Source organism: Schistocerca americana, chromosome 5 (genome assembly GCF_021461395.2).
Source record: "Schistocerca americana isolate TAMUIC-IGC-003095 chromosome 5, iqSchAmer2.1, whole genome shotgun sequence".
Classification (NCBI taxonomy): domain Eukaryota; kingdom Metazoa; phylum Arthropoda; class Insecta; order Orthoptera; family Acrididae; genus Schistocerca; species Schistocerca americana.
In genome coordinates this window covers 690,330,145-690,347,766 of record NC_060123.1, presented here as the reverse complement: position 1 = coordinate 690,347,766, position 17,622 = coordinate 690,330,145, and the positions used below count along the sequence as shown (strand labels likewise).

Sequence of the window (17,622 nt, the reverse complement as noted above, 5' to 3'; positions counted from 1 at the left end):
TGGAAACCCAGTTCTAAGCAAAGAAGGGAAAGCAATAAGGTGGAAGGAGTATATAGAGGGTCTATACAAGGGCGATGTACTTGAGGACAATATTATAGAAATGGAAGAGGATGTAGATGAAGATGAAATGGGACATACGATATTGCGTGAAGAGTTTGACAGAGCACTGAAAGACCTGAGTCGAAACAAGGCCCCGGGAGTAGACAACATTCCATTGGAACTATTGACGGCCTTGGGAGAGCCAGTTTTGACAAAACTCTACCATCTGGTGAGCAAGATGTATGAGACAGGCGAAATACCCTCAGACTTCGAGAAGAATCTAATAATTCCAGGCCCAAAGAAAGCAGGTGTTGACAGATATGAAAATTACCGAACTATCAGTTTAATAAGTCACAGCGGCAAAATACTAACGCGAATTCTTTACAGACGAATGGAAAAACTGGTAGAAGCCGACCTCGGGGAAGATCAGTTTGGATTCCGTAGAAATGTTGGAACACGTGAGGCAATACTGACCCTACGACTTATCTTAGAAAATAGATTAAGGAAAGGCAAACCTACGTTGTAGCATTTGTAGACTTAGAGAAAGCTTTTGACAATGTTGACTGGAATACTCTGTTTCAAATTCTGAAGGTGGCAGGGGTAAAATACAGGGAACAAAAGGCTATTTATAATTTGTACAGAAAGCAGATGGCAGTCATAAGAGTCGAGGGGCATGAAAGGGAAGCAGCGGTTGGGAAGGGAGTGAGACAGGGTTGTAGCCTATCCCCGATGTTGTTCAATCTGTATATTGAGGAAGCAGTAAAGGAAACAAAAGAAAAATTCGGAGTAGGAATTAAAATCCATGGAGAAGAAATAAAAACTTTGAGGTTCGCCGATGACATTGTAATTCTGTCAGAGACAGCACAGGACTTGGAAGAGCAGTTGAACGGAATGGACAGTGTCTTGAAAGGAGGATATAAGATGAACATCACCAAAAGCAAAACGAGGATAATGGAATGTAGTCGAATTAAGTTGGGTGATGCTGAGGGAATTAGATTAGGAATTGAGACACTTAAAGTAGTAAAGGAGTTTTGCTATTTGGGGAGCAAAATAACTGATGATGGTCGAAGTAGAGAGGATATAAAATGTAGACTAGCAATGGCAAGGAAAGCGTTTCTGAAGAAGAGAAATTTGTTAACATCGAGTATAGATTTAAGTGTCAGGAAGTCGTTTCTGAAAGTATCTGTATGGAGTTTAGCCATGTATGTAAGTGAAACATGGACGATAAATAGTTTGGACAAGAAGAGAATAGAAGCTTTCGAAATGTGGTGATACAGAAGAATGCTGAAGATTAGATGGGTAGATCACGTAACTAATGAGGAGGTGTTGAATAGGATTGGGGAGGAGTTTGTGGCACAACTTGACAAGAAGACGGACATGTTCTGAGGCATCAAGGGATCACAAATTTAGTATTGGAGGGCAGCGTGGAGGGTAAAAATCGTAGAGGGCGACCAAGAGATGAATACACTAAGCAGATTCAGAAGGATGTAGGTTGCAGTAAGGACTGGGAGATGAAGAGGCTTGCACGGGATAGAGTAGCATGGAGAGCTGCATCAAACCAGTCTCAGGACTGAAGACCACAACAACAACAACATGGACAAAGACCACATGCACAACAACAGGTAGAACACTCTCTGGGCAGTTGACAAACTCAACTAAATGGCATGTAAACAAACCTGCATTGTAGTGGATATGGGACAACTGTCGATTGGTGAATACGTAATACCGCAGTCAGTGGCGCCGAAAATGAGGAAGATGTGGTAGCTGGGGTCATAGTTGCAGTGCGGCTGTATTTATCGTACGAGAGCGAAACTTGGTAGATATGCTAATGTGTTACTATGAAACCGGTTTCGCTACTAAATAAATAAATGAAAACATAATTAAAATTATGGCCAGGATGTACAGATCTGCCGCAATGCAAGAAAGACGTATAGAATTCTTTCCATGCCTAATAGATTGCGGAAAGGTCAAATAAGTGAGAAAGGCATAATCTTGATTTTATTATTTACCCTGTTTCATGAAAACAGTGCTTCCCAAACTGTTGCTCTCTTCAAAAGCAGAAATCACAAGTTGTAGAAGTAGGTCTCTATAACGTGCTGACGACACGATACACCTGACAGACTCTGAGCGAATTCTGTTAAAAGAAGAACGGACCGAGGATAAAGGTCCTTCTGAGTCCACACCTCACAGTTACATACCGCAAACGCAATCGCTTTTACATCTACATCTACATCCTTACTCTTCAAGCCACCTGACGGTGTGTGGCGGAGGGTACTTTGAGTACCTCTATCGGGTCTCCCTTCTATTCCAGTCTCGTATTGTTCGTGGAAAAATAAATTGCCGGTATGCCTCTGTGTGGGCTCTCTGATTTTATCCTCATGGGCTCTTCGCAAGATCTACGTAGGAGGGAGCAATATACTGCTTGACTCCTCGGTGAAGTTATGTTCTCGAAACTTCAACAAAAGGCCGTACCGAGCTACTGAGCGTCTCTCCTGCAGAGTCTTCCACTGGAGTTTATCTGTCATCTCCGTAACGCTTTCGCGATTACTAAATGATCCTGTAACGAAGAGCGCTGCTATCTACTGGATCTTCTCTATCTCTTCTATCAACCCTATTTGGTACGGATCCCACACCTGTGAGCAGTATTCAAGCAGTGTGCAACACGCGATCTAACAGTACTCCAAATTCGACAGTTCTGTGTATTTACTGCACCTTGTAGTGTAAAATGTGCCTCGTCAGCCGCGCGGGATAACCGAGCTGTCTTAGGCGCTGCAGTCATGGACTGTGCGGCTGGTCGCAGCGGAGGCTCGAATCTTCCCTCGGGCATGGGTGTGTGTTTGTCCTTAGGATAATTTAGGTTAAGTAGTGCGCAAGCTTAGGGACTGATGACCTCAGCAGTTAAGTCCCATAAGATTTCACACACATTTGAACTTTTTTTTTGTGTGTGTCTCGTCACGCCATAGAATAATGCCTGCCCACATGTCATCAACTTCGATCTGTGGCAGAAATCGAAGAGAAAATTCAGAACCTTACTGCGGATCACGGGGTTCAGTTGCTGCACCGTCTGGATCTTGTATGGATAATATACAGGGTGAAAAGTATTTAAACCGACAAACTCTGGGAGGTTGTAGGGGACATCTAAACAAATATTTTTCCCTGATGTCATTTTTTCCTATGAGAATTATTTAAACCGGTGGAGGCCGTATTACGCTCTTCAGTTGTTAGAGGGCGTATTATGCTCTTCCGTTGTAGGCAACTTCTGTCCACCAGTGTAGTAGTGCATTGTCTCTGTTTACTAATGGAGCGATACACCTGGAGTGAGTACATTGATATGGTTGGTGCGTACTACGTAGCTGCAGAGCGGGTTTATCAACTACCCGCTCCCTACAAGACAACGCATGTGGTTCCTAGATGATGGGGCGCCGGTATTTCTCAGTCGTCGTGTGCGTCGATTCCTGGACCGACGGTTCCCAGAAACGTGGATTGGCAGAGGTGGTTCTGTACCATGGCCTGCTCGATCCCAAGATACGTCCCCTGTGGACTTTTTTTGTGTGGGGAGAGATGCGCAACCTTGTTTACGCAACTCCTGTTGCATCAGAAGAGGATCTGGTTGTCCGGATAGTAGCAGCAGCAGGAACAATTCAGGATACTCCTGGGGTTTTTGCCCGTGTCAAAACATGATCCGTCGGTGTAACCTTTGTTTACGTGTCAATGGAGGCATATTTGAAAATCTACTGTAATTGAAATTGGGTTGTGTTAATGTGTTGTCTCTTGATCATAATGAAATGGAAAAGTGTTTGTTGGTTTAATTAATTTGCCGCCAGAGAAATCTTCCTCTACCGGTTTAACTACTCCTCATACGAAAAAATGACATTAGGGAAAAAATATTTGTTTTGATGTCCCCTACAACCTCCCAGAGTTTGTCGGTTTAAATACTTTTCACCCTGTATATTATCCATACAAGATCCAGACGGTGCAGCAACTGAACCCCGTGATCCGCAGCAAGGTTCTGAATTTTCTCTTCGATTTCTGCCACAGATGCCGGTACGTCGCAAAACTTTCGGCATTGTTGACCATCGTATGGTGACAATGGCCAAGCACTAGCGCTACACGGGCGCGTGCTGCTTGGCCAGTACAGCAACAGCAACAGCAACAGCAACAGCAGCCTCGTCAACGACTTCCACCGGGACACGACGTCTTCCTCTTCCAGGTGCCACACCAAGCTCTCCCGTGTTTTCAACTTTCATTATCATTTTCTTTAAACCATTAAATGACATGGGGCCTGTCCTCAGACCTTTTAATCGGCGATGTTCTCTCAATGCAGCGTTGTAATTGCTACTGCTCACATAAAAATATTTTCATTAACAGTGCACGGTGTCTCTTCTCGACAACCATACTGTTCACTCACGTTATGTCTAGTCAAATGAGAACCTGGAAGTCGTACCGCGATACTAACGGTGTACAGCGCCAGATTTGCGCCTGGTGCAGAAAATTAGAACTAATTATATACAAACTTAAATCGGTTCCGCATTAACTCACTAGCATATCCGCCAAGCTTCGCTACCCTACGATAATTACAGACCACAGTGGACATCCGTGAGTAGCTGCACTTCAATTATAAACACTCGGTATTTTGCGTGAAACAAGAAAACAGCTAAACTGAACTGCCTTGATCCCCACTACAAGTTCTTAACGTCTGTAAGGGGAATTTAGTTACACACTGTACATCCAAACTGACATTGGACGTCTTCTCCGTTTTTCCGTTGCGAAGTGTAACTTACAATTAATGTCGTGCAGAAAATATATAAATCCTGAGAATTCATTTTCGTCGTGAGGCCATATAACTAAGTTACATCAGATTCAATAAGTAAGGAAGTAAGTGTCTCGACTACACGTGGCGCGCACTGAAACATGGCAGTGTGCAGCGAGCGTGAATAAAGTAGAACTCAAATCGTTACCGGGAGTGGAGCGGTGCGCCGTAAAGAGTCCCACCTGCCTTTCACAGCACAGACAGGCTACATTTGCGAAACCAGAGCTGACGATGGGTCGTGCCCACCGCGAGTCCTTTCTGGTGTCGTGGGAGTCCAACTCGAATTCCGGAACCGGCGGATGTAACGCTGTGAGAGCAGGTCGAGTGTTGTGCACGGATAGCCCAGCCTCCCGCCAATGGTAAAGGTCCTACGTTCGAGTTCTGGTATGGTACACAGTTTTGATTTGCCAGGGAGTTTCGCCTAGAATCGACTTCAAACTCTAGCAGTCCTTGCTGTGCGAAACTACAGTTTTGGTGTGCTACAATCCTTTGTGTGTAGCTTCGAGATTATCTCAAAGGAAAGACATTCTACACAGTACACTAGGAGAACACCCATTAGAGAACCAAAGCTAAGAAGCAGAACTTTACCCAAGCTAACAAATGTAGGAACACGCGAGCCAGTCCTGGCGCTATGACTTATCTTAGAAGATATGTTAAGGAAAGGTAGCCTACGTTTACAGCATTTGTAGACTTAGAGAGAGCTGTTCACAGTGTTGCCTGGAATATTCTCATTGAAAGTCTGAAGGTAGCAGAGGGAATAACAGGGACCGAAAGGCTATTTACAATTTATACAGAAACCAGATGGCACTTATAAGAGTCGAGGGGCATGAAAGGGAAGCAGCGGTTGGGAAGGAAGTGAGACAGGGCTGTAGCCTATCCCCGATGTTATTCAACCTCTATATTGAACAAGCAGTAAAGGAAACGAAAATAAAATTTGGAATAGGAAATTTATTTATTTAATCGTATGGCTAGGGCCCCCGTCGGGCAGGCCGTTCGCCGGGTGCCGTTCTTTCAATTTGACGTGCAGTCGATGAGGATGATAGGACGATGATGAGGAGGACAGCACAACACCCAGTCCCTGGACGGAGAAAATTCCCCGACCCAGCCAGGAATCGAACAACCCGGGCCCAGACGATTGACAATCCGTCACGCTAACCATTTTTTTTTTTTTACAAAGTCTCGTTCGTTGTGTCTGCTAGGGGCGGACGTCGCAAGACACCCGTTTCAGTTCGACGTTGATCCATTAACTAAGTTTTTTATTATAGAGGGCAGCTAACCCTCTGACCGAACACGCTGGTTACCGTGCCGGTGACCATTCGGCTACTGGGGGCGGACGAAATAGGAAGTCAAGTACAGGGATAAAAAATGAAAACTGAGGTTTGTCGATGACACTGCAATTCTGTCAGAGACAGGAAGGACTTGGATGAGCCGTTGAACGGAATGGACCGTGTCTTGAGAAGAAGATAAGAGATGAACGTCAACAAAAGAAAACAAGGATTATCGAATTTAGTCAGATGAAATCAGCCTATGGTAAGGGATTTAGATTGGAAAATGCGACACTTAAAGCAGTAGATGAGTTTTGCTATTTGGGCAGCAAACTAACTGATGATGATCGAAGTAGAGAGGATGTACAACGTAGACTGGCGCTGGCAAGAACAGCTCTTCTGAAGAAGAGAAAGTTGTTTACCAACGAATATAGACTCAAGTGTAAGGAAGTTTTTTCTGAAACTGCTTGGAGTCTGGCCATATACCGGCCGCGGTAGCCGATCGGTTTTAGGCGCTTCAGTCCGGAACCACGGGACTGCTAAGGTCGCAGGTTCGAATCCTGTCTCGAGCATGGATGTGTGTGATGTCCTTAGGTTAGGTTTAAGTTGTTCTAAGTTCTAGGGGACTGATGACCTCAGATGTTGAGTCCCGCAGTGCTCAGAGCCATTTGATTTTTGTAGCCATGTATGGAAGTGAAATATGGAGGTTAAACAGTTTAGACAAAAAGAGAATGGAAGCTTTGGAAATGTAGTCGTACAGAAGAATGCTGAAGATTAATTGGGTTGATCACGTAACTAATGACGAGGTACTGAAAAGAACTGAGGAGACAAGAAATTTGTGAGGTACAACTTGACCAAAAGAAGGAATCGTTTCATAGGACACATTCTGACATCAAGGGATCACCAGTTTAGTACTGGAGGAAAGTGTAGGGGCTGAAAATAGTAGAGGGAGACCAAGTGAGGAATACGGTAAGCATATTAAGAGGGATTTAGGTTGCAGTAGTTATTCGCATATGAAGAGGTCCGCCCAGGATAGAGTAGCAAGCGGAGCTGCATCAAACCAGTCTTCGGACTGATGACCATGTTGTTGTTGTTGTTGTTGTTGTGGTCTTCAGTCCTGAGACTGGTTTGGTGCAGCTCTCCATGCTACTCTATCCTGTGCAAGTTTCATCATCTCCCAGTACCTACTGCAACCAACATCCTTCTGAATCTGCTTAGTGTATTCATCTCTTGGTCTCCCTCTACGATTTTTATCCCCCACGCTGCCCTCCAATACTAAATTGGTGATCCCTTGATGCCTCAGAACATGTCCTACCAACCGAGCACGTCTTCTAGTCAGGTTGTGCCACAAACTTCTCCCGAATCCTATTCAATACTTCCTCATTAGTTATGTGATCTACCCATCTAATCTTCAGCATTCTTCTGTAGCACCACATTTCGTAAGCTTCTATTCTCTTCGTGTCCAAACTATTTATCGTTCATGTTTCACTCCATACAAATACTTTCAGAAACGACTTCCTGGCACTTAAATCTATACTCAATGTTAACAAATTTCTCTTCTTCAGAAACGCTTTCCTTGCCATTGCTAGTCTACATTTTATATCCTCTCTACTTCGACCATCATCAGTTATTTTGCTCCCCAAATAGCAAAACTCCTTTACTACTTTAAGTGTCTCATTTCCTAATCTAATTCCCTCAGCATCACCCGACTTAATTCGACTACATTCCATTATGCTCGTTTCGCTTTTGTTGATGTTCATCTTAGATCCTCCTTTTCTAACATTCTGTGTGGTGTCTGTTTGTTCTATGTCGTGTCTCCCTACCACTTTCGCTCAACTACGCTCTGAGCGTGTTTTTTAGGGAATTGACTAGTTTGAACCTGGGACCTGTTGCTGGTAAGGAGACGTCAGACCACACATGACATGTAGAATTCAGAAGAGTTCAGTGAGACTAGCGATGATATAACCAAATACTTAATGATTTCAGCGTCAGCTCCACTGCACTCCCTGTAAAAGAATCTTAGTACTAACTAAATTTAGTGGAAGGGGTTCAAGGCTTTCCTATTTTTAGTTAGCTGGTAAAATAACGTCGAAAAAGCAGTTAAGTTTACCATTGGAAATTTAATTCTACTCACAAAACATTGTTTATAAATTGCACTATTGATAAAAGGAAATGTTTTAATACAGGATGGTAAAAACCAACTGCGTTCAACAAAAATGTGAACCAATATTCCCTGAATGGGTTTCCAAGTTCTACAATGGATCGAAGGATGACCTATGCCATATCACATCTATAATCTAGATTTAAATTAAGTTTCACAAAAGAGAAAACTATCAAAATGGTCTACAATGACCCTCAATTATCTTTAATTACTTATCTAACTTGACGTAAATTACAGTGGCTGATGTGGCTTCTCAATAACTATATAACGGAAAAATCATCGCTTTTCAGATTTTTACTTGAAGTGGCAAATGTGAACACCATGAGCTTTAATTGACGATCGACACTAGTATTACGCAAAAAGGGGGTGTAACAGACGAGACTTCTGCAGTTCTGAGTGAAGCTTTATGCGCTGTTATGCGGTATCGCGTGCGTTCATTACCTTGTCGGTGTTGGTCAGGGGCGGCGGGCAGCACAGCTCCGCTCACCTCGCCATCTCGGAAGCAACACTCTCCTAACGTCTCCTTGCTACAATTTACCGAAGTTGGTTTAAAAAAAACTATCTGGCTGTGTTTTCATCTGACCAATCAGGGTCTCAATGTTAACCTTAAGCTCCGCCTACAAAAATTCTGTCTATCCAATGAGAAACGTAATACTTTTCGTGGTGGGGCAATATTTTTAAAGTTTGCAACGTAACAGAGACGCAAAAAAGTCTCACGCTAAAACTTGCGGCTGGGGTGGTCCTAGCGGTTAGCTGGAGACGTGGGTGTCCGTCCCTTATCATAGGGCCTTCAGCTTAACACGGTTCAGCTCTCAGCTTCTGTTCTCGTTTCTCCCCCCGGAACTGCGTCTGTCTCACGGTGGGAAGGTATGACATGCATTTAGGCATTCTTGTGTTAGTCTGTGATAACTCATTTGCTCACTCGTTACTCGTATTACTTTGGTTAATTTAATGTCACGATTTATTTGGAGTTATGTGACATACTACTGGATTTGCTTCTCAAGTCAGGGTTTTCATGGAAGGTGTTGGATTTGCCTGACACCTTACACTTTCAAGACACTATCCATTCCGTTCAACTGCTCTTCCAAGTCCTTTGCTGTCTCTGACAGAATTGCAATGTCATCGGCGAACCTCAAAGTTTTTATTTCTTCTCCATGGATTTTAATACCTACTCCGAATTTTTCTTTTGTTTCCTTCACTGCTTGCTCAATATAGAGATTGAATAACATCGGGGATGGGCTACAACCCTGTCTCACTCCCTTCCCAACCACTGCTTCCCTTTCATGTCCCTCGACTCTTTTAACTGCCATCTGGTTTCTGTACAAATTGTAAATACCTTTTCGCTCCCTGTATTTTACCCCTGCCACCTTCAGAATTTGAAAGAGAGTATTCCAGTCAACATTGTCAAAAGCTTTCTCTAAGTCTACAAATGCTAGAAACGTAGGTTTGCCTTTCCTTAATCTAGCTTCTAAGATAAGTCGTAGGGTCAGTATTGCCTCACGTGTTCCGATTAACAACAACGATGTCACTGAAACTTCCTGGCAGATTAAAACTGTGCGCCGGACCGAGACTCGAACTCGGGACCTTTGCCTTTCGCGGGCAAGTGCTCTACCATCTGAGCTACCCAAGCACGACTCACGCACCGTGCTCACAGCTTTACTTGTGCCAGTATCTCGTCTCCTACCTTCCAAACATCTTCTGGAAACAATGTCACTTTAACCCATTGGCGGGGTCAGGGATTTTCTCTGCCTCGTGATGACTGGGTGTTGTGTGATGTCCTTGGGTTAGATAGGTTTAAGTAGTTCTAAGTTCTAGGGGACTGATGACCATAGACGTCAAGTCCCATAGTGCTCAGAGCCATTTGAACCATAACCCATTAGCGCTGTGCGTTGCCATATGGCAACGTTTGTAAAACTTTTTTTAAATCGTTGATTCCACGACATCAACGAAGCTACAGTGTTGGCAGCACTGGATTCCGCTCCGCTAGACTGTAAAGATCACTACAATGCAACAGTTTTAACAATACATTTAAATTCTGCGTCGTAAGCTGTGTCGGAAGTCTTCGTTTGCTGAATGACGAATAAAAATGGAGTATAAGTTCGATTAAGTACGTTTTACACAGTAACTTACGATATATAATTTGGTTTTTTAGTATGGTTCTGCTTTAAATAGTCAAATATATATTCTTTGGAGGTTACCGCTTGCTGTGAAATAAAGTACGTTCATTTAGGCCGTTTGAACGTCGGTGTTGCCATACGGCTACGTTAGGTGCTTGTACTCTGTAAAAGGATCATTTTTTTCTTTTTTGTTTTAGAAGAGGTTTCTCGCTTGCTGAAGCGCTGGAGGTTCTTTATAGTGACGATATTGAAGGTGATGTGTTTGATGACCGCCAAAATTATTTTCTAAGAAAGATCGGGGATATTTTGAGACAGCAATAGAGAAGAATGATGGATTATTGTATGTGCGGTGGCTAGACAACTCAGTTCTCACAATGACCTCTTTTTCGTGTGGTGCACAGGAAGTTTTCCAAGTCAAGAGATTATCGCAACTAAAAAAAGGAAATATAATGATTCCCAGACCAAAACTGGTAGCCACATATAATACATACGCGGGAGGTACTGATCAGATGGATCAGAATCTAGCATGCTATCACATTGCAATAAGAAGTAAGAAATGGTACTGGTGTCTCTTTACACGGATGTTAGATGTTGCCATGCAAAACAGTTGGATTTTGTATAATAAAGCGTGAAACTAAACTATTTCTCAGCTTGATTTGAAGAGAGAAGTAGCAACAGTGTACTTGCAAAGACACCAAGCTCTACCAAAAGGAGTCGAGAGACCATCTGCATCAAGGAATGTTCCGACAACCGCATATCAGATTCAATTAGATTTAATAAGACTGACCACCTCGTCCAGCACACAGAAGGAAAGAAGAAGAAAAGGTGTGCACACAATGACTGTAAATCTGTTGTGAGAACAATGTGTTCAAAGTGTAATGTGGGATTGTGTATTGACTGTTTTATTCCATTTCATGTAAAATAATGCTGAGTTCAAGATTTGATTTTTGATTATTAATTGTACTGTGTTATAAAGTATCAATTTATGATGAAAACTGAATAATAAATTTGCACAAAACTTGTATGTGTAATAACAAATTTGAATAACCTACTTATTTTAATTGAAGTTGTAATCTGTATAAATTTAGGTAGTGAAAGCGCCTAGCGTTGCCATATGGCAACGTCAAATATCTTGCTAATGGCGGTAATGGCTTCCGTCGAAACAACTCTGTCGTGTAGTTTATGCGTTTAACAGACATAATAACGCAATTAAAAAAAAAAAAAAAAACACGAAAAAATTAATTCCGGTGCTAATGGTCATTGGAAGAGTAAATAGACTATTATAGGTTTAGTTTCGCGTCTTCACTGAGTGGTAGTATTGGTGAAGAAGCTGTGGTACGACAAACGTACCTTTTTTTTTTTTTTTTTTTTTTTTTTTTTTTTTTTTTTTTTTTTTTTTAAGCCGGCCGGAGTGGCCGAGCGGTTCTAGGCGCTACAGTCTGGAACCGCGCGACTCCTACGGTCGCAGGTTCGAATCCTGCATCCTGCCTCGGGCATGGATGTGTGTGACGTCCTTAGGTTAGTTAGGTTTACGTAGTTCTAAGTTCTACGGGACTGATGACCTCGGCAGTTGAGTCCCATAGTGCTCAGAGCATTTGAACCATTTTTTTCTTTCTTTTTTTAAGGTGGGGAACCCGGAGCACCCTGCCTACAGCCAGACGTACTTCTCCTCCGGCACGCCGCCCTTCAGCTTCTGGCAGCGGCTGGTGCACAGCGTGGGGCACGTGGCGGCCAGGCTGGGCTACTGGCTGTGCTCGGACCTCGTGGTGGACGCGGTGGTGCGCGAGGCGCTGGGGGAGGGCGTGCCGCCGACGGCGCAGCTGTCTCGCCGCACCAGCCTGCTGCTGGCCAACAGCCACTGGAGCCTGGGCCAGCCGCTGCCCGCAGTGCCTGGCCTGGTGCACGTGGCCGGCATGCACATCCAGCCGCCGCAGCCGCTGCCGCAGGTGCGAGTCCCGTCCCACACTAGGACAAACGGCACATTGCGACATCACTGTCACGTACCTCTAACAGGGGAACCTCCCCATCGCACCCCCCTCAGATTTAGTTATAAGTTGGCACAGTGGATAGGCCTTGAAAAACTGAACACAGATCAATCGAGAAAACAGGAAGAAGTTGTGGAACTATGAAAAAAAAAGCAAAATATACAAACTGAGTAGACCATGTGCAAGACAGGCAATATCAAGGAGAGTGGGAGCTCAGGAGCGCCGTGGTCCCGTGGTTAGCGTGAGTAGCTGCGAAGCGAGAGCTGCTCGGTTCAAGACTTCCCTCGAGTGAGAAGTTTACTTTCTTTATTTTCGCAAAGTTATGATCTGTCCGTTCGTTCATTGACATCTCTGTTCACTGTAATACATTTAGTGTCTGTGTTTTGCGACCGCACCGCAAAACCGTGCGATTAGTAAACGAAAGGACGTGCCTCTCCAATGGGAACCGAAAACATTTGATCGCAAGATCATAGGTCAACCGATTCCTCCACAGGAAAACACGTCTGATATATTCTATACGACACTGGTGACGGCATGTGCGTCACATGACAGGAATATGTTGTCGACCCACCTAATTTGTACACTTGTCGAATGGGTAAAAAAATTCTTCTATCTTGCCCGATTTAGGTTTTCTTGTGGATGTGATAATCACTCCCAAAAAAATTAAATTTTTCGCTCGAGGAAAGACTTGAACCAAGGACCTCTCGTTCCGCAGCTGCTCACGCTAACTACGGGACCACGACGCTCCTGAGATCATATTATCCTTGATGTTGCCTATCTTGTGCATGGACTACTGAGTTTGCATATTTTGCTTATTTTTTTCATAGTTGCACACGACTTCTTCCTGTTTTCTCGATTGATCTGTGTTCAGTTTTTCAAGGCCTATCCACTGTGCCAACTTATAACTAAATCTGAGCGGGGTCCAATGGGGAGGTTCCCTTGTAAGCGGTATCGATTCCGTCTTTGCCCACTATTTTGCAGTCACATTTCTGGGCACTGGAAATGTGTACTCGCTGTTGCGTCTGACTCCTTGGGAACTGAGGTAGATAGTAATAATTCAGTTAATTAGAACATTCTGAATAAGTAACTGAGCCATGTATCGAGCTGCATCTCGTGTTTAGATTGCATTGGTTTTCCTTTTCTTACCATGACATGTTTGTTTGATATGTTCTCTGTCATTAAGTGGGTGCTTGGTTGTCTTTTCCCTCTGCTATCGATATCTGCGTTTTGCTTCCGGGAAACTGTTATGGAGAAAGTGAGATCTCTGGCCGGTGGTAACCTCGGGTGGTGGCGCGGAAGTAGGGGGAGTGCGGCACAGAGAGTGTGGTGGACATGGGAGGGCAGTGTGGCTCTCCAGCGCGAAGCAGGCGTGGTCGGTTGTACGGAGTCGCCACGTGATGTATGTCGATTGTGTGTAACGAGCGGGTGGAGTTGGCGGAAGAGCTCCCCGCGTGTTGGTTGTATACAGAATCGCCCCACGAGTAGTTGCTGTTCATTTCGCCTTGGTGGGACGTTAAAAAGCTTCTTTAAATCCTCCGTTTCAACACTGGAGTTTAAAAGGAGACACCTAACATGAAGGAGCCGTCACTACCCGTCAACGTTGCAGAGAAGACGTGAACTCCGGTGACAGAGCGTGTTGTCGCGTGACCGTGGCGTGTTGGGTACGCTGGTGACGCGTGCGCGGTCGGATGTGTGGATCCTTGCCATCGGAGGTCGTGTACTGCCTGTTGGAGCATAATTGCAAGCTAAGTTAGTGGAAGGTTTTATCACTGAGTAATAAGTTTGCGTAACCAGTGTCTCTTCTGCCTTGTGGCCTCCGGCGACCGGGTTTCCTGTGCCCGGCACCGGTGTAATTGAAGACAGTGATCTTTCCTCCTCCTCTCGTTACTGTCCGATGGTAGGTGTAGTTCTGGGCAGTTTAGTTGTTTCACTATTCTTTCGTGGGTTATGAATAAATTCATGCTTCTTGTTGGTTGATCATGTGGTCGCTCATTCAGGACTGTGTGGTGTAACCTTTCCTTGCACTAGGTTAGCTCTAATTCTGTCAGCAGTTAAGGCTTCTTATAACAAGTTTTCGCTGCCTAAAAGTCGGTGCAGTGACCAGCCTGAGAGTGGCAATTGTGTTTACGGGCGTATTTAAATTGGTCGCATTCTGTCTAGCCTGAGCAATTGTGTTTACGGGCGTATTTAAATTGGTCAGTATTCTGTCTAGCCTGAGCATCCCTGAGTGGGTGATTTGTGGCCGCCTTACACGGGTCCGTCACATCTGTTATGTTCTAAGGATATTCCAGGACACTTTTGTTTAAATTTTTTTTAAATTCCTCCTAGTTTGTAAATTCCTTTTATTGCCATTAAACTCGTGTTTGCTGAGACCTGTTTAATTTTTTTTAGTGGCGGTGTTGGTAGCTTCACTACCTCACCATACCTTATTAACAAAGTTCTGTATTTACTTTAGTAGCCTGTTTACTAATGTTCTTTAAATTTTTTAAAATTGTTGTATTGCTATAAATTATTTATTGCCGTTAGCGGCGTGTTTAAAAGGCTCTTTATTGCCGTACTGCTAGTTTCTGTAAGATACGAATAAAACATTTGTGAAAATCTCAACTTGACAGTAAACTACTAGAAATTTGGCCCCGTTTCCCAACTTGTGGTGTGGCTTGTAGTAACTGTAGCCACTTTATTAGTTACAGCAAAACATATCTCTGCTCGCTAGTCTCAGCTGTAGCTATGCAAATGCACACGTAGATTTGTAGTTCAGAACACACTAAATGAGTCCAGTATTTTCAGCGAAGCTCTTTGCCCTGTACTAGGCCACGCAGTTCGTCCGGCGACACAGGCTTTTCAATTACGAGGTGCGACAATAAAGTAATAATTCTTTGCAAGATGTGGCAACCCTGCAGGCTTGCGTAGGCACAATATCTTTGACCTTGGTCTATAAGCTGCTTTTAGTCCACGTGGCACATCGACGCAACTGCTCAGTCGTGAGTTGTGCTGTAATAAGATAACACGTGTTTGTGTCTATCGTCACGGAAATGGAACCGCATAATATTGCGCAACGGTATGCCATTTCTTTTTCCGTTAAATTGGGTGAAAACGCGACGACAACTTACGGTAAGCTTCATAAGGCTTTTGGAGAAGAGGTTATGTCAAGAGCTCAAGTTTTTCGTTGGCATAAAATGTTTAGTGTAGGCAGAACGAATGTTGAAGATGAAGACGACAGTGGACGACCATCAGCCTCACGGACGGATATCAACTTGGCCACGGTGCGTGAACTCGCACGATCTGATGGAACATTATCCGTGAAAATGATTGCAGAAGATCTGAACATATATCGAGAAACGGTTCGTCTAACAATAACTGAAAATCTTGGTATGAGAAAGATTTGTGCAAAAATGGTCCCCAAAAATGTCACACCACAACAGTGAGAAACACGCAAAAATGTGGCAGCCGATCTGTTAGAGCAAATGGAGATCAATCCAGAATTGTTGAACCGTGTTATCAGTGGTGATGAAAGTTGCTTTCTTCAGTACGACCCAGAGACAAAACGACAAAGTTCGCAATGGTGCTCAAAGGGATACCCCAGACCAAAAAAAGCTCGCTTGTCAAAGTTAAAAGTGAAATGCATGCTTGTGTGCTCCTTTGATTTCAAGTGAATTGTTCATAAAGAGTGGGTGCCTCCAGGACAAAGAGTTAACCAATATTATTACAAATAAATTTTAGAAACACTTCGTAAAAGAGTTCTTCGTGTACGTGCCAACATTGCTGATACACTACTGGTCATTAAAATTGCTACACCACGAAGATGACGTGCTACAGAGGCGAAATTTAACCGACAGGAAGAAGATGCTGTGATATGCAAATGATTAGCTTTTCAGAGCATTCACACAAGGTTGGCGCCGGTGGCGACACCTACAATGTGCTGACACGAGGAAAGTTTCCAGCCCATTTCTCATACACAAACAGCAGTTGACCGACGTTGCCTGGTGAAACATTGTTGTGATGCCTCGTGTAAGGAGGACAAATGCGTACCATCACGTTTCCGACTTTGATAAAGGACGCATTGTAGCCTATCGCCATTGCGGTTTATCGTATCGCGACATTGCTGCTCGCGTAGGTCGCGATCCAATGACTATTAGTAGAATATGGAATCGGTGGGTTTAGGAGGGTAATACGGAACGCCGTGCTGGATCCCAACGGCGTCGTATCACCAGCAGTCGAGATGACAGGCATCTTATCCGCATGGCTGTAACGGATCATGCAGCCACGCCTCTATCCCTGAGTCACCAGATGGGGACGTATGCAAGACAACCACCTGCACGAACAGTTCGACTACGTTTGCAGCAGCATGGAGTATCAGCTCGGAGGCCATGGCTGCGGTTACCCTTGACGCTGAATCACAGACAGGAGTGCCTGCGATGGTGTACTCAATGACGAACCTGGGTGCACGAATGGCAAAACGTCATTTTTTCGGATAAATCCAGGTTTTGTTTACAGCATCATGATGGTCGCATCCGTGTTTGGCGACATCGCGGTGAACACACGTTGGAAGCGCGTATTCGTCATCGCCATACTGGCGTATCACACGGCGTGATGGTATGGGGTACCAATGGTTACACGTCTCGGTCACCTCTTGTTCGCATTGACGGCACTTTGAACAGTGGACGTTACATTTCAGATGTGTTACGACCCGTGGCTCTACCCTTCATTCGATCCTTGCGAAACCCTACATTTCAGCAGGATAATGCACGACCGCATGTTGCAGGTCCTCTATGGGCCTTTCTGCATACAGAAAATGTTCGACTGCTGGCCTGGCCAGCACATTCTCCAGATCTCCCACCAACTGAAAACGTCTGGTCAATGATGGTCGGGCAACTGGCTCGTCACAAGACGCCAGTCACTAATCTTGATGAACTGTGGTATAGTCTTGAAGGTACATGGCCAGCTGTACCTGTACACGCTATACAAGCTGTTTGACTCAATGGCCAGGCGTATAAAGGCCGTTATTACCGCCAGAGTTGGTTGTTCTGGGTACTGATGTGTCAGGATCTATGCACCCAAATTGCGTGAAAATGTACTCACATGTCAGTTCTAGTATAATATATTTGTCCAATGAATACCCGTTTATCATCTGCATTTCTTCTTGGTGTAGCAATCTTAATGGCCAGTAGTGTAACTGGATTCTGCATCACTATAATGCGCCATCCCATACTGCTCTTTCAGTACAGCAATTTTTAACCTCGAAACT

At 44.2% G+C, this 17,622-nt stretch overlaps 1 protein-coding gene across 1 annotated transcript in view; it reads left to right on the top strand.

Annotated features, from left to right (window-relative positions):
• The window catches only part of LOC124616639 (UDP-glycosyltransferase UGT5-like), an 82,388-nt gene that overhangs the window by 12,124 nt on the left and 52,642 nt on the right, over window positions 1–17,622 (top strand). The window contains exon 3 of the mRNA XM_047144966.1: window positions 12,018–12,338. Coding sequence (XP_047000922.1) covers window positions 12,018–12,338 — 321 coding nt within the window. The remainder of the gene's footprint in view (window positions 1–12,017; window positions 12,339–17,622) is intronic.